Source organism: Maylandia zebra, linkage group LG10 (genome assembly GCF_041146795.1).
Source record: "Maylandia zebra isolate NMK-2024a linkage group LG10, Mzebra_GT3a, whole genome shotgun sequence".
In the NCBI taxonomy this organism is placed as follows: domain Eukaryota; kingdom Metazoa; phylum Chordata; class Actinopteri; order Cichliformes; family Cichlidae; genus Maylandia; species Maylandia zebra.
Window position 1 is genome coordinate 29,332,712 of NC_135176.1, and position 25,315 is coordinate 29,358,026.

A 25,315-nucleotide genomic window follows, 5' to 3' on the forward strand; every position below is an offset into this window, starting at 1 on the left:
TGGAAATCGAATTTCCCAGAGGAACCCACCCGAGGGATTAATAAAGTTCTATCTAATCTAATCTAATCTAAAACTACAAGCCTAAAACCCCCCACTCCACTGATGACTTGCTCTTAGCCAACACCCTTAACGACTTCTACTGCCGTTTTGACGAGCCATCAGGCAGCCTTCACACCTCCAACGGCCCCAACAATAGAGGCACTTTGGACACTAATTCCCCCACCTCTCCCCCCTCCATAGAGCCATCACCACCTTCAAACTGTTCACCTACAACACCCCCCTCCTCACTCCACACAAAAGAGGATTTCACACCACCTCCTCCCACCACAACTCTTCATATTCATGAAGCAGATGTGAGGAAGCAGTTTAAGAACCTGAATGCTCGGAAAGCTCCCGGCCCAGACGGTGTGTCTCCTGCCACCCTCAGACACTGTGCAAACGAGCTGGCCCCAGTGTTTTCTGGCATTTTCAACTCCTCACTGCAGGCATGTCATGTGCCTGCCTGCTTCAGGTCCTCCACCATAATCCCTGTCCCCAAGAAACCTAGGATCACTGGACTAAATGACTACAGACCCGTGGCTCTGACATCTGTGGTCATGAAGTCTTTTGAGCGCCTAGTTCTCTCCCATCTCAGGACCCTCACGGCCCCCCTCCTGGACCCCCTGCAGTTTGCATATAGAGCCAACAGGTCTGTAGACGACGCCATCAACATGGCCCTACACTTCATCCTGCAGCATCTGGACTCCCCAGGAACCTACGCCAGGATCCTGTTTGTGGACTTCAGCTCTGCCTTCAACACCATCCTTCCAGACCATCTCCAAGACAAGCTTTCCCAGATGAATGTGCCTGATCCCATCTGCCGGTGGATCACTGACTTCCTGACGGACAGGAAGCAGCATGTGAGGCTGGGAAAGAATGTTTCGGACTCCCGGACCATCAGCACCAGCTCCCCTCAGGGCTGTGTTCTTTCTCCTCTGCTCTTCTCCCTGTATACCAACTGCTGCACCTCCACCCACCAGTCTGTCAAGCTAATCAAGTTTGCAGATGACACCACCGTTATTGGGCTCATCTCTGACGGGGATGAGTCTGCCTACAGGAGGGAGGTTGAACGTCTGGTGTCCTGGTGCAGCCACAACAACCTGGTGCTGAATGCCCAGAAGACAGTGGAGATTATTGTGGACTTCAGGAAGCACACAGCCCCACTCCCCCCCATCATCCTGACTGACACCCCCATCACCTCTGTGGACTCATTCCGCTTCCTGGGTACCACCATCACCCAGGACCTGAAGTGGGAGCCCACCATCACCTCCGTCATCAAGAAAGCCCAGCAGAGGATGTACTTCCTGAGGCAGCTGAAGAAATTCAACCTGCCAACACGGACGATGATGCAGTTCTACACTGCAATCATCGAGTCCATCCTCACCTCCTCCATCACCGTGTGGTACGCTGGAGCCACTATCAGGGACAAACAGAGACTGCAGCGTGTTGTGCGCTCTGCTGAGAAGGTGATTGGCTGCAGACTCCCATCTCTGCAGGACCTGTACACCTCCAGGACATTGCGGCGTGCAGCTCGGATCTCAGTTGACCCTTCTCACCCTGGACACAGTCTGTTTGACCTGCTCCCCTCAGGCAGGAGGCTCCGGTCCATTCGCACCAGAACCTCTCGCCATAAGAACAGTTTCTTCCCCTCTGCTGTTGGACACATGAACAATAACCATATGACTGTTCCCACCACTAACACATGACCCTACGCTGTGTCACTGCATCATTCCATGTTTGGCACTGATCACCACCTGCACTCATGTATATATCTTTCTACGTAGCACTCTTAATTCTTATTCTCATGTATATATCGCATGTATAGCTCATGCACATATCTTTCTACGTAGCACTTTTAACTCTTATCCCTACTTTTATTTTTTCATGTCTATTTAAGTGCTATTTATGACACTACGTTTGCACTGAAGCACCGCAGCAATTTCCTAATGTTGTAAACCTGCTCAACATTTGGCAATAAACCCCTTTCTGATTCTGATTCTGATTCTGAGTGCAAGAAATTAATTCTGCATACGTCTCAGCTGAATGCAAGAAAATTACAATGAAGTTATCACTGTCAAGACATTTTTTCATCCTCTGTTAAACCAAACACGTAATTTGTGGATATTTGTATTATTTAAAATGTTTTTCATATGAGCCACGGTTCACTGTAATTAAATTATTAGAAGTAGAAAACCTATTATGTGAAAAAAGCAGATACATTTCGGGTGTCATAACTCACAGGCCAGTTCCTGTTTAATTCCTGATTGAAAACACCACAACGCTGCGTACAACCATACACTCTGTCACTGGGACCTTAAACTTTTCTCCTTAACAGATCTTGGGTGTTAAAAAAAAAGAGGTACTGGTTACAGATTATTAAAATGAGTCCTTATGTTTCCAAAATAACTGCATCAGCATCGTATCGTATGAGTAGCTAAATCAAGGAAGGAAGGCATAGAAAAAACGGGCCATGTAAACAAAAAAAGCAAAGCTGCAAACAGACAGGAAGTGTTAAAGAAAAGCTGCTCGGCTAAAGCCAGGCACTATGTTCTCATGGCAACTGAAACCCGTCTCCTTGGAAACTAATCTCGGGGCATTTGAACAATGCAGCTCTGGCCTTTAATCTCTCCAGACACTGGGAACCATTATACTAGCCTCTGGCAAGCCCAAACCACTGACTCAATAGAGAGAGAGGACACAGAGGCAGAGAGACAGACAAGAGGCAGAGGGAGGAAGAGGAGGGTGGGTGTGGTGGGGTTCAGCTGCACCAGTTTGAACGTGCCAAGTCTATTGGCCATCTAAATCTGCATCCCCTGAGGCCACAGCAAACATTACCCCCTCCCTCCCTCCTAAATTATTATGGCCTGGAAATAGATGGCCTCTTTCCCTCGCATATTTAAAAGGCAAAGGAAGCAGAGAGAGAGGGACAAATGGTGGGGATAAGCAGAGGCTCGGGATAATGCCATGTCAATTGCTTTGCGAGAGGAAGCTCAAGCATAATGTCACAGTGCTGTTATGATTCTCAGTGACTATTGAAGAGTTCAACATGGAACGGCTTTCATAAATAAAGCAATGCTCAAAATCAATGAGTCTATTATGATCCCGAAAGAAAAGGAAAGCCAAGATTATTTATTGCAAATCTAGCTGTTGATGGAGAATGAGGTGAACTTTGCAGGCATGCGGGGACTATTCACTATGATTTCATCCAGACAGTCACTTTTACAAAAGCTCAATTATACTCTAAGCCTGCAAAAAGAGGCTTACGATCGTTGTTAGTATAAGCAACAGTCATGCAGTTTATTTAACATAACAGGGGTTTTTCCTGAAGGTAAAGAAACTACGCCGCCCACCAGAAAGGGGTTGTCCTTGGACTGTGCCCAGCTTGCTCAAAGTAACAGGAAAATGTGGAGATTTCTTTAAAGTAAGGCTACACTGACTCTTTGTCTTAACCATCTACGGACCAATTGTACTAAGGTCCAAAATACTCCTACTATTCCTACTGTATATTACTGTACACTACTATTCTTATTGTATATATTGTATATCATATATCTTATTCATCTGTTCCTCTGTCTCTCCTGCTGCTTTGAGCATGTACATGACAAAATAATTTCCCTCGGGATAAATAAAGTTGTTCTTATTCTTATTCTTAAAAATCATCCTGGACTAGGACTGCCACGATTAGTCGACTAGTCACGATTACGTTGACTATCAAAATCATCGACGACTAATTTAATAGTCGACGCGTCGTTTGAAGCTTTGTAAGATCCCAAAAGACGCAGGAATAAGTAGTAGGATTTAAGAATGTAACAACGGACTGAAACAGAAGATGGCAGCACTGCATGTACAAGAATGCCAGCTGCCGTTAAACCCCGAAGAAGAAGAAGAAGCTCTGTCCCAGAATTCATAGCGCAGCCCTGCTCAGTTTCCAACAATGGCGGCAGCTAGTTAGTTTTAATATTACTTATTATTCTTTCTGGGTCACAAAATAAACGTTTAACATATTTTCAGGCGAGAATGTAGCTGTGTAAACCTCAAATATCTGCTCAGTTTATCAAGACACCACATATTTTCAAAAGCGCTTCGACGTTTTCGGAGACTTCTGTTGCCCACTAGCTCGATAGCTAGCCGGGGGCTAGGCTCACTAGAGCCGTGAGAACACCGGACTCCCGGCAAATCGTTTTCAAACCCACCGCCGTCCTTCGCTACTCAGGTTGAACATATATAAGTCACATAGATAACTTAAAAATGTTATTGTTTGGCTTTTTTTAGTATTTTATTTGTTCCTGAGTAAATCGATTTGGCTGAGATTAAAGTTATAGTTTTTACACAGCTGAATAAACGTCAAGCAGACAGCTGATTATCAGAAGTGTGAGATGCTCAAGAATATACTCCGGTGTCCTATTATATTTTAGATAGCAAGGAGTTTATTAAACTTCACCTAAACAATCTGCAGATTTCATTAAAATTTAATAAACTATCATCTTGTCTTTATTTTTAGTTAGCACCTTAAACACTTAAAGCTGTAAGCTAATGGTAGTTATATAAGAGCAGATGCTGCTGGTGCAATAAGCTGTACGTTTTACGTCCAATGGATGATGATCTGATTAGTCGACTAATCGCAAAAATAATCGGTGACTAGTCGACTATCAAAATAATCGTTTGTGGCAGCCCTATCCTGGACAGAACAATTTTGAGCCATTGATAAAGGTCCTGCCTGCTAGGGCTGCTCAATTATAGCAAAACTCTTAATGACATTCATTTTTGTCCAGTACTGACAATATGGTTATTTAATACAAATGTTCACATAAACTGGAAAAATGGTGGATTTACTCAATTTAAAAAAGGAAGACAGATAAAACTCTTTTTATTAAGTGAGTTTTCAGTAACTCTGATTGCAGCTCAAATGAATAAACTAAATGAATGAATGTGACCTGAATTAAAGCAGCCACAGCCTGGCAACGAGCAAATGGGAACTACATGAAAGAGCAAAAATGAAGGAAAAGAACATGCTGCATGGGAAAACGCACAAATTAAAGAAAAACTTTATTTTTATCATCGGTGTAAACCACAATTGACTTTTAAATGAAAATTCAATTCCATTAATTCGCCTATAACATAATCAGTAACCCGATATGACACAAAAGACATACGACTTTCTCTCTATCTGGTTATGATCTAGTCAACTTGCAGTGTTTCGAATGCGTGTTAAGATTCTCTGCAAACTGCCTGAGCATCATCATCAGCAAGTGGTAAATGAATATAATGAATTCAGCTTAATGCAAAACCAAAACTCAGTCTGAGTGCTCAGATGTTAATTGACACAAGACATTTTTATGATCACATGAAACAAAAAACTCAGCGTAGCTATTATACCTCAAGTCTTAATGTTTTACTTTCTACAAACAGGGCGAAACGTAGCCACATCAAGTCAAAACCCCTTATTTTCTGTAATATACAGTGCTGTTGTTGTACTATAATGGATGCTTATATTAAACATAACCTAAGTTCAAACAATGAAGTCAGCATATGTACAAGTAATCCCTGTGAGCCTAAAACTCAGCCTTCCTACTGCTTTAAAACTGACGTTTCTTCCTACTGTTGGCTCTGTATGATGTCATTAAGAGTTAAGCTGTATGTTTTACAGTCATCACCGGCACACAGCTCTTGACGTGAGCACAGAAGCCCCTCCTACTGCTGTTCAAACCTTTTTGTGGGAAGCAGCCAATCGGGAGGGTTGGCTTTCGGGGTGATACTTCTGTAAAGCTTGTCGTCTCAAACCAACCACTAAAGGACTTTTATACATACATTTATACAGCGCTTTTACGTTTCCACACACCCCGATGGATTAATTAGGGTCAGTATCCAGGATTATACTGTCAACCTTTCTCTCAGAAGATGACCTACTGAGTGTAAAAAGAATAAATACATGGTGCTGGAAATGAGCAGAATAGGTCCCCTTTAAGATATTTAGCCACTGTTTTTGAAGGCACTAAAACTTTAGATTTTAATTCCCTAAATAAATACTAAACCTCTATCTTGCATCAGAGGTAGGCAAGGTTAATGTTAGTGTGATTCATAAGGTTCAATGTTTCTTGCTGACTAAGGTGAATTAAAGATAGACCTATTTTAGTACGAGGTGCTCCTATAGAACTTATGTGGTGTAGGGACAGCACCTGGTCTACTGCAATTCTTACAAATGTAGACATCTTTTCATGTATTTGTGGCTCAAAGGTGTGTTTCAAAAAAGATCAAATTACATAAAGAAACTATAAATAAAAAGGCCTGCAGGTAAACACCAATTATATTTAAATATATATATATAACTAACTATTAATCCTAAATGGTGTACCATAATAATACCACTCAAGGTCACCATCACAGAGAGAAGGGTTTCCAGCACACCTGCTTAGCCGCACAGGTGTCTCCAATTATTGTGGCTGATTAGGCCTGTGCTCAGGTTGAAGGTTTAAGCTAATGGCAAAGCTTTGTGAACCAAAATAACTGGGTGTGTCCTGCGATGTTAAATTTCCACTGTGTTATAGCCAACATCAGGTAATGGAGGTGCTTTTAAAACAATCCTTTCCTGTTCACAGATTTGTGAAGTATAGATGTGGGAAAAGCATTGAAAGCTAGTTTGTGATGCACTACTCAAGGTTGAAACTGATTGTAAACGAAGTTTAATTTCTGTATTTCATCCTTTCATAGCTTTGAAATGTTTTCAAATGGAGGTCAATTTTGCCTTGGATCTAACCAGAAAAAGCAATGTGAACTGAGTTTTTATTGTGCCGTTTATGATGCCGCTGTGCTCAAAAAGCCAGTGTTTCAGGCTGGCATAAGTAGCATATTTGTGTGAGGAAACTGAGCCGAAAACAGACTGAAATCGTTCCAACTGGTGGTGTGCAACTTAAGAGTCTGTAAATGTTTTAGTTTCACCGGCCCAAAGAAGTGCGAACCAACTCGGGAGTGTAACAAAGATGTCAATCAAGCGCAGTCCTCAGAAGGTGTCTGATTGGGAAAGGGAAGCGAAAACGACGCTTAATCTAAAGTTCATCCTGCTAGAAGAATTATATGCAAGTCATTGAGGGTAGAGTGTTTTTGTTTTTGTTTTTTTGTCCCTTTTCATGGAAAGGCACGGCACCTTGCTGTAAGTCTGGGTGTGGTTTGATAGATGTTATCTAACATTTCCTTCCAGCAGCAGACAATCCTTTTGTTTGCTGTGTCAGAAACTGTAAGTCACCACTGGTGTGATATTTTTTCTTTTTTTCCTAAGTTCTCCAAAGTTAAAAGTTGAAAATCGAGTCGGCTGTAACACCTTAAACTTAAACATCTCCTAAAGAGGTTGGATTTTTACTCGGATAAAACCTTTTTATTGGAGTAAGAAAGGGTATATGTGACATAAGGAAACTGATAAAGAACCAGGGAAACTTTGACCAGAAGCTTCACTTTCTGGTCAGTTTAACAGAACTTCAACTATGTTAAAACTGTATTTTACTAAAGAAAAATTAAAGTAGATTTCGACTACAGTAATTTCAACTGAGTTGGCACGATGCTGTCTTCATACTGCACATCTGTTTAAATGCTCTTTAAAAAGTTCACGTCACAGCTGAGGTAAATGGGAAAGGTAAGCAGTGAAATCGCATATCAGACATGGATGGGATGTCTACTTTTTCCCCCTCAGCTAATTTCTCCAAACACCAACAGCTGATAGTTTCACTCCAGTCAGCTGTTTTCAAAAACAAACTTTAACGTGTGTCTACAAGAAAGCAGCTGAGGTTAAAACGACAAGAAAATAACACACTAATGTCCAAATTAAACGCTCGCTGTTTGGATACATGCAACCACTGATTTAGAGTACCGAGCGCTGTTTTAAAACTGGGTGTAATTATAGGACGGCTAGTGATTTCTGTTAAAGTTAACTGCGGCGCAGTGCCTGTGTGTCGAGGCTGGTATGAAAGTCGACAACGCTGTTAGTTATTCAAATCCTTTGGCTGAAAGTTGAAATGTGTAGCTTCCTTTCTTACACTTGCTAATGCGGCTAGCTGGCTTTGTTGTATTAGCTGGGTAACCTTCTGGTAAGTGATAGCGTTAAAAAGAAATATGGGGGATAATTTGCCAAGCAGACAGACGCTGCATCCCAGTCATAAACAGAGGCTAGCTTTCCGCTCGCAAGGTTAAAGGGAGGAGTCCCTGAAACCTGCTAACTATCGGTAACCTTTCTCCGCTACTTACCATATGTCTAACTAATAATCGCTGGCTAATTAGCTAACGGTAGCATTAGAGCGTTGAGCTAGCAGTGCGGCGCTAGCCCCCTTTATGCTAGCTAGCGCTAGCACTTTCCTTTCATCTCCTCCCCCAGTCCCGAAATTAGGTTATAATCTGTAATTTCTAAATGCACAATCACAAAAGCCGCAAGCTTTGCGAGGGCGCAGAACGTAACTCCTCAATAATGTCAAAACGGACATCGAAATCTCACCTTAATTAGCGATTAAATAGCCTTGTTGCTGCTGTCAATCCCGGAATAGGTTTATTCCCCCGTTTTAATCCATCAGAAACGCTCACAATTCCCATCCACAATGTAGCTGTGCCATCTGCTAAAACATCGTAATCCGGATCATCACAACGACGACTTCGAGCTCACGTCCCGTTGTCTGCTATTTGTGTATTTTTTTTTCTTAGTTTTATGTCTGTTTTTTCCCCTTAACAGAGCAGGGTGTCCCTTTCCCCTTTCTTTGTTCTGTAATCCAGTAAAATTGAAACTCATTCGCCTCCTGCTAATCCCAGCCCAACTCAACAACAGCATCTATTGGCTGCAATTTACATACAGGATTAACGGAGCAACCTCTGGAAAAACCCTCAGAGAGCAAAATGTACACGGAAAGGAGAATGTCCTTAAAAAATAATAATAGTGAAACGCGCATATATTTTATTTAGACTGTGGCTATTTAAATCACCGTCTGCCACTTGACAGCAACTTCACACATTACTTTGTGTTTTAAGAAATCCTTCATAGACTGCGTAGGTGCTTTGATGCGATAGCTGCGCAGTATCCAAAGTATTTTTAGGATTAGGATCTGTCCAAAGTGGATCTACGGCAGCTACATGGATCTTGTGGCCATGGAAGTTATGCCATAGCTGCAGTGATTGCCCAAAATAGCTCATGTCTGTTTGATATAGGGTAAAGTTCAGATCCTAGAGAAGAGGTGCTTTTCTTTTTTACATTTCCATGCAGGTGTGGAAATATATGAATATTTAAAAATAAGAAAAAGTTTCTAGATTCTGACAAAATGTTTTAACCAGAATTAAAATGTAGTGCTTAAACCTCAATATGTAAAGTTTTTCTGCTTCTCTAGCTCCACTGTGATCTGCATATGTAATATATTGTAGAAGTTGAACTGAATTTATAAACTATAATCCCAGTCTTGGCCATCTGTTATGTAAATAGTTGTGAATGTTTAATTAGTCTTAAAAAAGTCAGTTTTACTATGACCTTTTAACAGCTGTCGTAAGGTCGTTGGCTTCACTTTAGCTTTAGAATTGATTTTTAAAATTTGAGCTCGTATTTTTGTTTTGCTCCACGGTCCGAGACATCAATGTCGCTCTGATTGCCAGTAAGCTACGACCCAGCTTGACCCCTCGGGTCAGCAGGATCAGGTTATTTCATGAGTCACAACAAATGGTAATGAAACCCGTTTTAGGTTTTATGCCTTGCAAAGTCTTGTTAGGTGCACTGGACCATTAGAAGTTTAAAAGTAGAAACATGCCTGTTTAGCCATTAGCTGTTAGTCTATAGTTGCTGGTTTTAAACGTAATTGTTCCCAATTTCTGCTTGTTTTCATTTTTGTTTTAGTTTCATTGGACTACTGATGATCTTACTTCATTTTATTTCTACGGTGTTTATTAATGTTAAGTTATATATATTTTTTACACTTATTTGTTTTATGGGTAATATTATTTACATCCAGCTTTATCTGATTTTAGTAAAAAAAAAAAGGATTGTGCTAGAATGTCTGTTATAGCTTATGCTTTGAAACATGCTATATAAATAGCTGCACTATATTTAATGTAAAGAAAAAAGGAACCAAGTAAATCCAAGTGTAACTTTTTACTTGGTTCCTTATTTATTTATTTTTTTAAAACACACAATAAATTGATTGGTTACTTTATTATATTAAATATAAATAAAACTGTTCATATGGCTTTATTAATATTTAACGTAATAAATGGTGAAACTTAGGTTTACTTGGTTATTTTTTTTGATGCACTGGTTACTTTATTACATTAAATAGACATCAGCATGCAATCATTTAACTTGTCCAACCGTCTTAATACCAAGTTTAGTTATACGTGCCCCGTAAACTAACATTAGCTTGATATCCCATCTGTGAGGAAAAGGGAACGTTTCTTTTAAAAGTACTTGGATCATTAAATTTTAATCATAAGTTATTTACATTAAATCCATTGCAATCTCACTAGTTTCAGTTACTTTCCCCTCTTAACTGCTGTGTTCAACTCTGTTTCACCAAGAGCAAAAATGACATCTGTGCCTCATCTATGCTGTGCTTTTACAAATAAGTCACTTCTTACTTATTCAAAATGTCACCTGCATAACCAATCAGCCCTCTAGCAGAAACTGGGACATGTGGATAAGCCCTGACATTTGCCAAGGCCAACAAATAAAACTGATATATCTGGAGGCTAGAAATCTAGAGATTGTAAATTAGTGTGCAGCGTCTGGATGTCTCATCTCCACCGTGTGGCAACTTTTCCCTCATGAAGGATTTATTGCCATCTTTTCTCGCTGATATCACTGCGTTTTATTTAATGACAAATATTTAGCCATGCACATTATGGTTGTTGGCTGAATCTCCTAAACCGCCGAGCCCCTAAATCCGACACCACCGCTTTAAACCAGCTCTGCAGAAATATTCCGATCTGCTGCGCTTGGTCTCAAAAACAAACATGCTGAAAGTCGTATAAGCATGAAAGGGTGTGAAATAAAACACCAGCAGCCCTTGCCTGCATTGTTAATATTTAATGACTCAATCTCCAAAACCATCGCAGCAATACTCCAAAGGGTATGAACCCTCCAGCTGTAAAGGCCATGTACAATATCCAGTGGAAAATTCAGGTTTTATTTGAGCTGACCAGTACCTGCCCTGCATGTGTTCTCAGGGGACACTACTCAAGCCTTTCTGCACACCCCCACCCCACCTCTGTGTAGTGCCTCCTGTGAAGCAATAGCAACCTGTGACCAACTACAAACAGGATCCCCCCCTTAGTTCAGTTTGACAAATGGATAAAAACAATATTTGGAAGACTTAAGAGTATAAATGTTAGAGGCAAATGAAATCCGGATGATTTTGATCCAGGGAAGGACGAACGTAACTTCCCACACTGCTGTTTGGGTTTTAGCTCCTGGGAAAGCCCTTCAGAAGACTTCAGAAAGGGTCAGTAAAGAAATCCAGGGCCATTACAATAGGCTCACACTGTATTTTGTACCATATATAGTAAATTAACACAAAGCCACCGATCAGAGAAAGATGTATTGATGCGCGGTCAGACAGTTTTAGACAATGAAAAAGTCTGAAATGGTTCACTGTATTTGTACTACAAATGTCCTGCAACGTCTCCCAGGTTCAGTCTGCACAATGAGTCCACTGATGTGTAAATGGCTGAAAGGCTTAACAAACACCTTAAGGGAGGATTGGTAGTAACATCATCACCATCAGTCCTGTAACAGATGACGCTCTTCATGTGTGTTGGCGAGGGAGGGCGGGGTCTTCCAAGACGGGAAGAGGTTGATTTTGTATTTTATCCTTGGATCAGAAATGACCGTTAAAAGAGCTCCAGTCAACATTTAAACGACCACACTGAACCTAACTTTGTGCTCATCGTGCTTCTACCAGTAGACGTACATTAAGGCGCTTTGGGACCAAATGGTTCTGAGGAGCTGCCTGAGAACTTCATAACTTCAAGGGTGTTTTTCCTGTTTGCTGCAAACAAATGTTGACCAGGCGGTGGCTGTAGAGGAATAGAAATGATCCCACTGTTCAGTAAAGCACGTCCTTCACTGTCCTTATATTCTGTTTACATTAGGCTTATTACACTTTTCCTTATGTATATACTGTTATCATGGTGACTGCTCATATTAAACATGGCCAAGCTTTCAAACGCTCAGGTCAACATCCAGCACTGTGCTGGATCAGTACATACTCGGTCTGCAGACAGGACAGCATTGCTTTGTACTATTCTTCCACCTTCTCTGTCATCTTCTCCTATATTGCAACAAACTGTTGCTTTTGTATTTGTTCAGTGCTCATGTTCCTTTTAAAAACACAAAGTTGAAAAGTGACTGTAAAAACTGGTTATTTTCACAAAGTTGGTAGCAGAGATGCTATTACTATAGTGTAATGTTGTAGTTACTATGGCGAGTGCCCTGAGATGACTTGTTTTGATCTGGTGCAGTGTAACTAAAATTGAGTTCAAATAATTCTGGATTAAGGGTAATGTTTGCTACCAATCCTCATCAGATATCAAGCAAGGTGAGACACGAGTCAAACTTCCTTTAAAATAAAAACAAAATCAGGCCATCAGCTCACGTATAGCAGACAGGATTATTACAAAGCCAAGGAGCAAAATAAAAGTAATAAATAAAACAAAGCGACTGAGACCCAGTTTTTCTTCTCGTCGTCCATCAGTCTTTTTGCTTTCTTCGTCAAAATTCAGCGCAGTCATTCAGACTTCAGCGAATGACAAAACTTCAAATTTTCTAACTAATGTAAAGCATCAAAAGTTGCCACACTGCCAGTTCTCAGCAGTTGTTGAGCTGATAATCTCTTCACGTCCATATCTCTTTTTTTATTTTTTCCTGTTTAAAGTACTTTTAAGTGGTCTTCATGATTGGCTAATAGGTGCTTTCTGTAACAACACATATATTCACTTGAGACAGAGATTCGCTGTTTTGGTATTAACTGTAAACTGAAATGTTTCAGGCGTCCACCGCAGCATCGGGAGACACGTCGGACCAAACTTTGACGTTTCAGGTGTACTTCAGCACGTCCCAGTTCACTCAGGGTCACGTCAGCGTCCCACTCTCATCGCTTCTGCTCATATCAGTGTTGTTCCTAGGGAAGGAAACGTAAAGCATGTCTTCCTTAAAATGTATTATTTTTATTATTAAATCAATGACTGAAAAAAGCAAAAGGAAAGAATACCAACATCTTGAGCGCTGTGTGACTCCTGGTGGTGAATTCCATTAGCCGAATTTGCACCGTGGACCTGGAAAACAGTCAGAAATGATCATTTTAGTCCTGTTCTTGGCCTGATTGGACATTAGAAGACCTGTTCAGGTGACCTGGGTTTTAACATCTTAAAACAGTCTTAATAGCTACCATTTGTAGGAGACTGATGGGATTTGGTACCAGAAACGTTCTGGTTCTGGCTGCATGCATGCAGTCTAGGTGGGGATTGAAAGCGTGATTGCATTTGCTGCCTGCAGAGGCCTTTCTGTGGAGTGTTTGCACGTACTCCCTATGTCTGCCTGGGTTTATTCCCCAAACACAAACTAGCTGTAGTATGGATATGTGATTGTGTGGTTGCATGTTTCTCCATCTTGTTTTTTTTTTTTTTTTTAAAAATTTACCGGGCTTTTTTCTGGATTCTTCCGCATGGCCTGGACCAGCTGGTCGACTTGTTGGTTGTGCTCTAAGGCGTTCCTCAGGGCTTCCTCAGTGCTGAGCAGCCGTTGGCGCAGACGGGTCACCTCCGAGTCCAGAGCCGAGGGGTCTAGCATCGAGTACCGCCGGTGGTCAGGGGAGGATCGTTCCCGACCCTGAAAGAACCGCACAAGCTAACTGGTAAGTAAGTTAAATCATCCAAACTGTATTAGGTTTATGGGTTTTGTATATATTTCTTTTGTTTTTAACGCACTTCAAGTACTTTGTAGTGAAACAAGTGCAAAGAGCAGGCTTCTATTACCCATTTTACAGGATTTACATCATGTAGTTTACATGAAACTTTATACATGTGTTTAAATCGTTATAATCTGTTACTCTAATGTAGATAAAGTCATAATAAAATGAATCGATAATACTCAAACCAATCTATTCTTTAAATAGCTCTATTATTATCACTTTAACATTCAGAGCAATCTATTGACTTTGAAGGAGAGGTCAGAGGTCAAATGTGACATATTTTAGACAGTACTCTGTGGACACGACATAAGTCAGATCCAGATCAAGCTGAAGTATGGATTAGGTCCTAAATCAATCCATTAGTGGGTGAGCAAATTATTTTCCAGGAAATTATTATAAAAGAAATGAGGTTAAAATTGACTTTTTGTGGAGAAGGTACACATGTAAGCATGAGTGTTACCTTATTTAAGATTCCCAAATGCTTTAATGTATTTGATAAACAAAAGTGTACATTATGCCCGTCTTATAAAAAATGTTAAAAATTAAAAAGTTATGTTATGTATTTATAATTATAACTTTCCTTTAGAAGGAAAAGCCTCTGTAGCAGGTGCCATAAATGCTTAATACATATTTGTAACTGAATTTAACTGCAGGAAAAAACCCAAAGTGCACAAAGTTTAAAAACTGTTTTGCTTTTACAAAATAAAATAACAGCATGTTTGCTAGTTAGAATCGCTCACCTGAAAAAACAGCTCTAATACTTTCTGTTGCCCTTGAGTAGGCTGATCAATTTGTGAAAACAGTCCATTGTTATAAGTTCAGTTTTGAACATGAAATCTCAAGCAGGCAAGTGACTGTATTTCAGTGCAAATTACCAAACTATTTCTTTACCTGACAGAAAGTCTGGTGTCTTTATTTTAAATGAAAGATTAAACCTTCAGTGTTAAATGATCTTTCCAGGGAAAGTTGAGCATGCTCAAAATCCAAATTTATAAAACAGACTGAAATCGAGGCAATTTCAGTATGAAAGCTGGTTACTTCCAGAAATAATGCTGTAAAGTCATTCATGCGAGATAATGAAATGGGAATAAAGTAAACATGCTAACAAAGCAAACTTCTCCTCATCATCATCGTGAACCCAAAACCGTCTTTACAGCAGACCAACATGGACTGAAAAGCACCTGAGAATCTAGGGTATGTTCACACTAGGGCTGTGACCAAAATCTCATATCCCTTCCCAGATGCCTTAATGCCCACCTACACCCTGGGCCATCTGACCTCAGGAAATCACATGATAGGGTGGAGCCAGGTTTCCCAATGAGCTCACCTGAAACCCTGGCTGATTGTGACCTACACCCGTTTTCACACCTTGGCTCATGTGATTAGGTAGAGGATCATTAGGAGGTCTATTGTCCCTCGTGGGGGGGAAACTCCCACAGGGCTTAAATCTGGGACTGTCCACCATTTGACACTAGAACTGAAGAAGCTTCTCGGATGAGAGGTGAAACGTCTTCAAGCAACTTAAAGAAGTCCAGACGCTTTTCTTTCTAAGCTCCTTAGACTACAATGACCTGGATGACTGAGAACCTTCACCGACATCCCGATTTTTCTCGTCCATGTCAGAATTTTCATAACGAAACCATGTCCATGCTACAGAGGTAGCCCCTCGTTTAGGACTAAGGATTTGTTTTGACTGGTCTTTCTGTTTGGAACTACCTGGTTCTGCCTGATCTTTACTGGCCATGCTGGTATTCTCTGTGCCTGCATCCACGTGGTGACTGTAAACGCCATTTATAGTTACTACTTGTATTCATTTGAGGTAATTTGTTTGCTGCATATTCTGAAATTTGAGGTTTGAGAATAATGTAGTTTGTCGTCATTTCAGTTTATTTTGAAAAACCTCAACAGGATCTTCAGCTTTATTGTGAAAGGTTTATGTGGAAAATAATCAAGCGGAGCCACACAATGGTTTTACCATCATTGTTACTGTCAAATCGAACAGCCCTAGCTCACACTGTATACACTGATAAAATTCTTTATCAGAAAACTAGAAACCAGCGAGTTTATTGTCAGTAAATTATCATCCAGGTTATCTTAAGTAAGGCTTTTCAACCAATGTTTATATTTCATATGCTAAAAGAAATGTGTGCTTCATAGTTGGGACCACTGAACCTGTGAAAACAAATGTATAATCACACAAATCACAGGCCAGGCTTATCAAGGTGCTGATTCTCCTGTATTTCTAAACTTAGTTTTTAACATTAATTTAAATAACAAAAAAGAAAAGCCTCAAAATGTGGGACCGACATGTGGTTTAGTGTTGTCCAATCATTCCATGGTGCTTTGTTCTCACCAGTAAAAGCAGTTTTTCTCGCAGCGTCTTGATGTCATCCTGAAGTTTCTGCTCCTTGACCTTCCACTCAGCCTTGTGGACCTCTCGGCTCAGGTCTTTGTCCATATCCCGGGAATGACGATGTGATTCCAGGAGTAACACCCTCAGCTCATTCAGACTTCTGTGATTTAAAAAAAACCACACACACACAGAGGGGAAAAGTTGCTTTGTGTCTGTGTTTCTGGTTTCCTGACCTGCAGAAATGCAGTAAGAACTGGACTCTTCAGAGGTGGTAAAAGCACCACAGTTTCCCTGTCAAGGATTATATGAATCACTCGCTTTGCTCAGACCCTGCTCAAAGATCATTATTATCCAAAAGCAATCACAATATGTGAATATGTCAGGCAGACAGGCCGGTGGGAATAGCGTAGGCGGCACTGCTCCTGCTACTTACTCCAAGTATACATCATCTTAAGTACACTGGCTGTTTGCCGACATACTTGCATCAGTAAACCACATTTACACCGGGGAACAGTTTTCTGTACCTTTGCACTGCATGCTAGCCAAAGGTTTTAGCAACTTTAACATGTTTCCTGCACTCGTGGAAATATTTCATCTCAACAAAACAGTGTTATTTTCATCTTTCTAAGAAGCGCTCCGGGTGTTTTCTCTGTAAGAACATCTTTTCCGTCTGGTCTAATCGATACATTAACAGATTATGTGCTGTGGTGTAACGTGAGTCTGTTGCTAAGAGGTGTGGCAGGTTTATGAGGTGAGAGATGCATCATTATATCAAAAGTCTGTTCAAAGCCTGTTTTAAAATGAGTGGAAGCAGGGCTGTGGAATTAATCTAATTTTATTTTCAATTACAATTTTGGCCTCCAGTGATCATCAAAACAATTACAAAACTATTACTGCGCCACATTTCGCTTCACCAAGGCGCTCCCGTTTTATCTTTCACTGCAACCCCCTTTTTCCCCAAATTCTACCAAGCTGTGACAGACTTAGTTCAGTTTATTTTTTAAATAAGTTAAATTCTAATCAACATACAAAGACATCTACTTATAAAGGAAAACTTTTTAAAGGGTTTATTAAAATTTTGATTTAATTAAGTCTATCAATGATCTGAATATTGACCAAAATAATTAGAATTTTTCCCATTAATTAAAAAGTCAATTTCATGAAAAGTTGCTTGAATTTTTCATGATTAAAGGAAAGTCCTCCATGATTACTGACAAAACACCTCAGTCACCACAACTTACACACACACACACACACACACAGTGTGTGTGTCTTTGACCCAGGTGGGCTGCTCTGAGTACTTCAGAAGCTGCTGATCTACTACTCTTCCTCGACTACCAACTGTAGGGTTTACAAAGAATCCGTGAAGTGAGCAGCAGTTCTCTGGGTGAAAATGCTTTGTTGATATCAGAGCTCCAAGGAAAATGGCCTGACCACCTGAAGGTGTTAGGTGGGCAACGGTAACTCAAATAACCACTTGTCACAATCAAGTCAAACAGAAGAGCATCTCTGAACACATCGTGCTTTAAACCTTGAAGCAGATGAGCTACAGCAGCAGAGGACCACACTGGGTCCCACTCCAGCCTACTTTTGCACAGGCTCACTAAAATTAGAAAAACGCTGCTTGGTCTGTTCTGAGTTTCGATTTCTGCTGTGACATTCAGATACATATCCATCCTGCATGCTACCATCAGGTTGCTGATGTTGGTATGACAGAGTGGACTCTTTGGGTCCCTACTGTTGCTGATCATGTCATTCCCTTCATGACTGTACCGATTACCCCTGTCATGCAGCGGGCACCATGCCCCAAACCTCAAATCATCTCAAACTGCTTTCTTAAACTTGACACTGATTTCACTGGGATGTGGTGGGATTGTATCATGAATGTGCAGCCAACAAATCTGCAGCAGCTTTGTGATGCTATCATGAACCGAAAGTCTCTGAGCAATGTTTCCAGCACCTTGTTGAATCTGTGCCATGAATAATTAAAGGACGTCTGAAGGCAAAAGATCCAACCTGGTGCTAGAAAGGTGTTCCTAAAGAAGTGGCAGGCGAGTGTATGTCACATGCTGAAATACCAGCTTTATCACTGAGGACCCTAATGTATACCCAACTCTAATTAATTAGTGTGGTAGTTCACTAACATCATCATCATGAATAATGTAGGGACTGCATAATGTCAGAATAATGGAAAACAACTTTTTCAACAGCGCTGCAGAAAAACACATTTTCTGAATGGCTTAATGAACAAAGGAGCGACCCTGCGCCTCTGCAACGATGCACTGGCTGCCTTTTACACTTGGGTGGTTAAATAATGACCATATTAAGCAGAGTGGGGTTTTTTTTTGTTTTTTTTTTTTGGACAGTGTGCACTAAACTCTACCAGACTCTTCAGTATAGAGAGGTGGCCATCTGGCAGGTCTTTGTTGGAGATGAAACCTCAGCCAGCTGCTCTCAGTGACTTCAGGCACCGCTTTAAAGGAGGTGCGGAGGGGCCGTATGTGCTGGCACAAAGTCAGATATTTTCATAAAGCTTCTGACAGAAGCACGAGCAGTCATCCATCACTTTAGAGCTGCGTCGGTGTTTCTGCTTTATCACTCGGTCGAATGATGGTGTGAAATGTAAAAAAGGTCTGCGATTCATTACAGACATTTTTTGTTACTCAGGTGAAAAATAAAAATCTTTGCTTCGTGTGTGTGTGTGTGTGTGTGTGTGTGTGTGTGTGCACACACTATAAGGCATAATGCATTTTAACATAGTTCCAATATGGATTATGAAGCAGGTTATAGCTATTGCTAGTTTCCAACCCGTGTCTCTTGTTGGGTTTCTACATTTGCAAACCACAAACAAAAACTACAACATTAAATTACATAAAATGCCACAGAAACTTCTTTGTCTTCTCCAGAAAATGGAGAAAATGCATCATAAATCAAAACCTCTTAGTATCAGAGTAACTGCAAGAACAACCGGATGAAAAGCAAAAAGGAAGGAGGAGCAGTGCTTCAAGGTCATGCAATAAGTGCTGGTGGTGTCTGCATGTATAATACACTGGTGTCATCCTTCGCTGCTGTTATTGAGAAAGTGCTGAGGCAGAATGTCAAATCAATACAGTCTCCGTGTCAAATTACCTCTCCTTCTTCAGCAGCTCCTGGCTGATGCTCACTAGCTGCCCAGAGGCATCATGGGATTTCTTGGTCATGGACTCTAGCTCTGCCTCCATGCGCGTCTTCTCCTTGGCCAGGGCTTCGGCTCTCTTCTCCCCGCTGCGAACTTTGCCCTCCAGCGCTAAAAACAAATCGATAGTTTGCAACACTAGTTATTAATAACTTTAACACAGCTGTGCTAATCAGAACTGTGATCATAAAGAACTTACTATTTTCAATTAATGCTATAAATGCATTTTAAATCAGATCAGGCGATCACATTTGGGAAGGATTCTGACAAATTTCTATATGCTCACTTTTAATTCTATGCCTGCAACGAGCTTCAAAAAAGAGGCACGTTTACCTCTCTATTTCATCAGCTCTTCTTTTAACACTGCTCTTTTATAACTCTGAAGCTTTTTTCCCCACTTTTGTTCAGTGCAACTCGTTCAGCTCAACAGTATTTTTTTTTTTTATTTCAATATATTTCTGGGTGACGATCAAAGAGTGTAACGGTGAAGAACACGTTCCCCCGCGCGATGAACTCGGCGTGACTGTCGGAAAATAAAGCCTCCAGTCGCCGCACAAACATGCATATTTATTTATTTTTTTATTTATTGAGAGAGAGAGCTGACAAGTTCTCAGTTTAAAACCTAAACTTGAAGGAAATGCTGCAGGAAAATATCAAGCTTCGCCTCTCTTTATCCTGAAATGAAACACCTGTACGTGAAAGACACAATGCCTCCGCAGAAACTCAATATTTCAGGATATCTTGTCACGAAAGCGCTGAAAGAACAAAGACGTCGGCGAGCTCGGGAAAAGGGCGCTGCGCGCTTGTTTACCTCCGATTTGTGATTTGAGGGCTTCAACCTGGGAAGTGAGAGTAGAGACTTCTTTTTCCCTTTTCAGCAGCTTCTCCATTGTTTCTGCGGAAAAACAACATAACAGCCATGAGACGCCTCGCTCACACAACGCGCCGATGATCCAAATCAGTGCAGTGATTTGTGACTGGAGTGCCACAAAGTTTTCCACAGTTTTGTGTTACTTCCTTATCTGTCACTTGGCAGGATACAGTGAAATCCTATGAAGTTATTGGACAGACGCCCTTGTGTACCAGAAGAGCTGCGATTTTCTCGAGCTTTTTAGCCATTAGACGCTTAAGTGAGATTTATGTAACAAGACAGAGGCTTGTGAGGTCTGTATTTATAGACTGTGACTCAGGAAATCTATTTTATTTCACAAAGACATACGCATAATGAGTACTGGTCAGTATTTAGTACCTCGGAATACATTATAACCTCATATATAGGATATTTTAACTTGACATATTTTTAACCAGTTTAGGGAACTGATTTGCTTCCTATTTTGTTATTATAAATACAAGGCCCTTTTGTAACCACTAGCCTTTTAGCTTAGCTTAGCACAAACAGTGGAAATAACTAGTCTGGCTCGCTTCAGCAGAGCAACAAAATCCACATCTCAGCTTTGCTTGTATGTGGAAATGACTGTCTGGTGTTTGTGTCTTCATGTGTTCCCAAAATAACGGGGAAAAAGTGAATCTGAATGACAAAAACTACCAGCGCCTGCTGAGTAGTTGATGCTTAACTCCCAGAAATGTGTCGGACTAGTCAAAAAACAAAGGTGTTTTTTATGTTGACAAAAATTACAAGATTAAAAGGGAATTAGTGGTGAAAAGCAGATGGAAGTAGGCCGAAGTGGTCTCTATACAATATTATTTTTACAACACATTCTCAGGAGCAAGGAGGGCGGCATTATTCCTAAAATGTTGAGCTCTTTCTTTAAAGTTGTTACGTCCCTTTTTTCCTGCCAAGCTTTTAAATTTCTTATCTCTCGAGTGCATACATGGGTAATATGACGAGAACAATGGGAAGTAACACTTTGGGAATCACTGGGACGTAAGAACAAGGAGCAAAAAGCACAAACGTGATTAAACTAAGAAAGCAGATCAGCTGAAGTGTGTGTGATTGGTGTGCTTTTTTTCATGAATCTGTAGTCGGGATTAAGATAAACACAAACATACCTTCTATGTTCTGTTTTAGCTTCATCTTCTCATCTGAAATTTCATTATCTTCTATCACCTGAAAGAGGAGAAAGTGTCAGGTGCTGAGTTTGTATCTGAACACTGCAGGTGCCTCTTTCTCCTCAGCCACTCACATTAGCATCATTAGATGTGAAGCGCTCGGCCTGGATGGCCTGGAGCTGGTTGGCCGTCACCCTCAGCTTCTCCTCGAGTTTCTGGATCTCTTCTTGGCTCGCCTCCTGAGCTTTCTGCAGAGCCTGGTAGTCCGTCATCTGCTTCTCTGACAGCTCCAGCCTCTCCCTCAGCTCCTCCGCTCTTTTGTTCTGCTCCATCTGAAGCGTCTCCATATCTGCCAGCCTCTGCTCCGCCTTCTGTAGCTTATCCGTAGCTGCCTCCAGCGCGTGCTTTCCACTTTTGGCTTCCAATTCAGCCCTCCATGTCTGGTTGCCTTGAGCCAGCTGGTCTTTGGCCTCCTGCAGACGAGCGCAGAGGTCCTCTCGTTCCTTTGTCAGGATGGCAGCTTCAATTTTATGTTTGGCCTTGAGGTTCTCCACCTCTAGCTGGTGCTCCATCTTCAGGCTTTCCAGGGTTGCTCTCAGCTCCTGGGTGTCCTGCTCTTGACCTTCTGTAGCGGTATGACTACTGCTCAGTGTTGCCTTTAGTTCCTCCAAGGATCGCTGGTGGTCACTGACTAAAGTGTCAAATTTAGCCTGCAAGAGAAAGGGAGAAAGATCGCTTTTAGGTCATACTTGCTGCATTTGTGAAACGAATCAATTCAAATCATCTAGTAACCATTCAGGGGATAATGCAACCCAAAGATTTAACATGCATGCTTTTAAAAATTTGAATAGTTAACTCTAATCTCATTGTGTGTGATTGTGTCTGGTTGTGCAGACTGCTTGGTGCAGGATCTGCAGTGCTGCAGATGCTCACTGGTCTGTTGTGGTGAAGAGAGAGCTGAACGTGAAGGCAAACCTGTGGATTTATGAGTCACTAAATTGCCAAATGCATTCACTCCTCCATCCAAGTCATTGAATTCAGGTGTTCTAATCACTCCCATGGCCACAGGTGTATAAAATCAAACACATAAGCGTTCACAAACATTTGTGAAAGACTGGGTCGCTCTCAGGAGCTCAGTGAGCGTGCCACTGTGACAGGATGGCACCTGTGCAAGTCCAGTCGTGAAATTTCATCCCTACTAAATATTCCACAGTCAACTGTTAGTGGTATTATAATGAAGTGGAAGTGATTAGGAACGACAAAAACTCAGCCACAAAGTGGTAGGCTAAATAAAATCTCAGAGTGGGTCAATAGATTCTGAGGTGAAGAGCACGCAGAGGTCATCAATTTTCTGCAGTGTCAATCACTACAGACCTCCAAACCTTCAGATTAGCTCAACAACAGTGTGTAGGGAGCGTCATCAAATGGGTTTCCATGGCTGATGCAGCTGTGTAAAGCATGCTACCACTGGACTAGAGCAGCAGAGATGCGGTCTCTGGAGTGATGAATCACGCTTCTGCCTAGCAATCCGATGGATGAGTGTAGGTAGGTTTGGTGGTTGCCAGGAGAACAATGCTTGTCTGACTGCAGTGTAAAGTTTGGTGGAGGAGGGATTATGGTGTGTGGTTGGTTTTCAGCAGTTGGACTCGGCCCCTTAGGTCCAGTAAAAAGAACTCTCAATGCTTCAGGATACCAGGACATATTGGATGATTTCATGCTCCCAACTTTGTGGGAACAGTTTGGGGATGGCCCCTTCCTGTTCCAACGTGACCGTGCACTTTTGTGCAAACAAGGTCCTTAAAGACATGGATGAGCAAGTTTAGTGTGGAAGAACTTGACTGGCCTGCACAGGGTCCCGACCTCAACCTGAAAGAAAACCTTTGGGACGAACTAGAGCAAAGACTGTGAGCCAGGTCTTCTTATTCAACATCAGTGTCTGAGCTCACGAATTTGCTTCTGGAAGAATGGTCGGATCTTCCCATAAACACACTAAACCCTGTGGAAAACCTTCCCAGAAGCTTTTATAACTGTAAAGGGTGGGCTGGATTAAGAATGGGATGTCATATGTTCTTGAAGGCAGACGAGCGAATACTTTTGGCAATATAGTCCATGTTTCAGTTTGTGGTCATACTTTACCTACGACCACAAATGCAAGTGTATTTTCACACTGCTTTAAATGCCTGTTTGAATTTCAAGACTTGGTTTCAGGGTTGAAGTTAGAGTTAGGTTTAGGTTAGGCTGCCATGTTTGAATTGGGTGGAATGTACGGATGATGAGATGAGTGAAGAAGGGCTGGACACAGAGAGACTTCTCAAATTACATTTTGATGTAACATTCTTATTCTTGTTATAGCCACCCTGATTTACCCTTTTTTCTTTTTGTAAATCCTTTGAAATTTTGTAAGCAAAACTGAATCCTGCTCTAAATGAAGGATTCCTACAAACACATAACTGCACTGACATGACCACACTACTCTGGCTGACTTGAAGACAGTTATAAAAAACAGAGCAGCGTACCTTCCAGGTGTCCATCATTTCCACGTTTTCCTTGGTAGCCTGTTGAGCTTTCTGTTTCATCTCATTGATCTCCACGTTCTGTTTCTCCACGACAGCCTTCAATGAGTCGATCTCCTGCTGGCTTGCTGCTAAGGCAGTCTCGTACTTCTCTCTGAGCTCGCTGCTCTCCTTGTAGTGCTCCCGGCCCGCTGACACCAGCTGCTCGCGCAGCAGGAGGGTCTCTGGCTGGGCGTCGGACCCCTGGGCCGCATCAACACGGTCAACTTTCTGCCAGCTTGCATCAGCCCCTTTGAGCTGGACCTGGAGATTCGTGATCTCGGCTCTCCTGAGGCTGAGCTCCTCCTCCAACTGCATGATGCGGCTCTTCTCTTCAACTGTAGTTTGCTGATGAGAAAGAAAGCAAGAACCCAGCACTGCTTTTGAAAGTTTTTGTTTTTTTTTTTTTTTTTTCCCTAAGGAGAAACATGTTCTTTCTATAAAGTAATTGTATTTACTACAACAGGTGGAAGACCCTGCAACAGACTGTCATTCCAAAGAAACAAAGGTGATGTGACGAAGAGCGGAAATCAGCCCATAAGAAAAGGAAAACAGAGAAATCTATGCAGGTCCTGGAGATGACCAAGTGCATTGCAGAGGATTTACAGTACAAACATGTGACATAAAGTATGTGGACAGCAACAGATTGTTCAACAGTTTGGCTCCCAGTGAAGATGCTACAATGACTCTCAGAGTATTTTTTTCTCATTGGTATTTTTTGAAAAAGTTATAACACATAACTGCAAACAAAGTTTGGATGTGTGCATACAGGGTGTAATTTGTTGGGATTTACTGCTGCTAAAACGTGCAGCCAGCGAGGATGATGTCCTAACTAATTTGCCATTAAATGAAAAACCATATCTGATTTCAATCTGGCCTATTTCGCTTTCAGTCTCAACTCTTTGGATAGCGCTGGACCACGTCCAGTGTGGCTGCAAATTTTAAAATGCTCTGCTCTAACTACTCAGACCGGTGCACATGCTGTATGTGAAAACGTGTCAAATCAGCCGCCCATCAACTTGAATTTTATTTTGTGGAAGAGGCGAAGCAGATTTAGAGATTAGGACGGATGATGCACGAATTTTGCATTGGTGTGGGCTGCGTGCAAGAAGACAATGCATGAGGTGCGCCTCCCTTCAGGTCGTTTATGCTGAACGTTCTCCCTCAGACACGTCGGGAAGTTATAGTAATACCCTGCAACAAAATCAAAAGAACAAACACGTCCCGGTCACGTTCCCAACCTGATGTGATGCTTTCAGGCTTGGATACT

At 41.4% G+C, this 25,315-nt stretch overlaps 2 protein-coding genes and 1 long non-coding RNA gene across 6 annotated transcripts in view; 1 reads left to right on the forward strand and 2 right to left on the reverse strand.

The window, feature by feature from the left end:
- Nucleotides 1-8,837, reverse strand: part of gtf2ird1 (GTF2I repeat domain containing 1) — a 43,182-nt gene extending 34,345 nt beyond the window's left edge. For both annotated transcript variants that reach the window (XM_004551155.4, XM_004551154.4), the window contains exon 1: nt 8,516-8,837. The gene's annotated coding sequence lies outside the window, so the exon portion shown is untranslated. The remainder of the gene's footprint in view (nt 1-8,515) is intronic.
- Nucleotides 6,443-24,916, forward strand: LOC105940910 (uncharacterized). Its single transcript, XR_001167561.5, has 3 exons — nt 6,443-6,594; nt 13,724-13,898; nt 24,512-24,916. It is a non-coding gene; the product is annotated as an uncharacterized LOC105940910 (long non-coding RNA).
- clip2 (CAP-GLY domain containing linker protein 2) overlaps nt 11,060-25,315 on the reverse strand; it is a 50,941-nt gene continuing 36,685 nt past the window's right edge. For all 3 annotated transcript variants that reach the window (XM_012919147.5, XM_014413626.4, XM_024804091.2), the window contains 9 exons: nt 24,010-24,393; nt 21,628-22,203; nt 21,494-21,551; nt 20,295-20,378; nt 19,438-19,594; nt 16,309-16,468; nt 13,685-13,873; nt 13,261-13,320; nt 11,060-13,166 (listed from right to left, as the gene is read on the reverse strand). In XM_012919147.5, the coding sequence (XP_012774601.3) occupies nt 13,155-13,166; nt 13,261-13,320; nt 13,685-13,873; nt 16,309-16,468; nt 19,438-19,594; nt 20,295-20,378; nt 21,494-21,551; nt 21,628-22,203; nt 24,010-24,393 (1,680 nt within the window). In that variant the 3' untranslated portion in view covers nt 11,060-13,154. The remainder of the gene's footprint in view (nt 13,167-13,260; nt 13,321-13,684; nt 13,874-16,308; nt 16,469-19,437; nt 19,595-20,294; nt 20,379-21,493; nt 21,552-21,627; nt 22,204-24,009; nt 24,394-25,315) is intronic.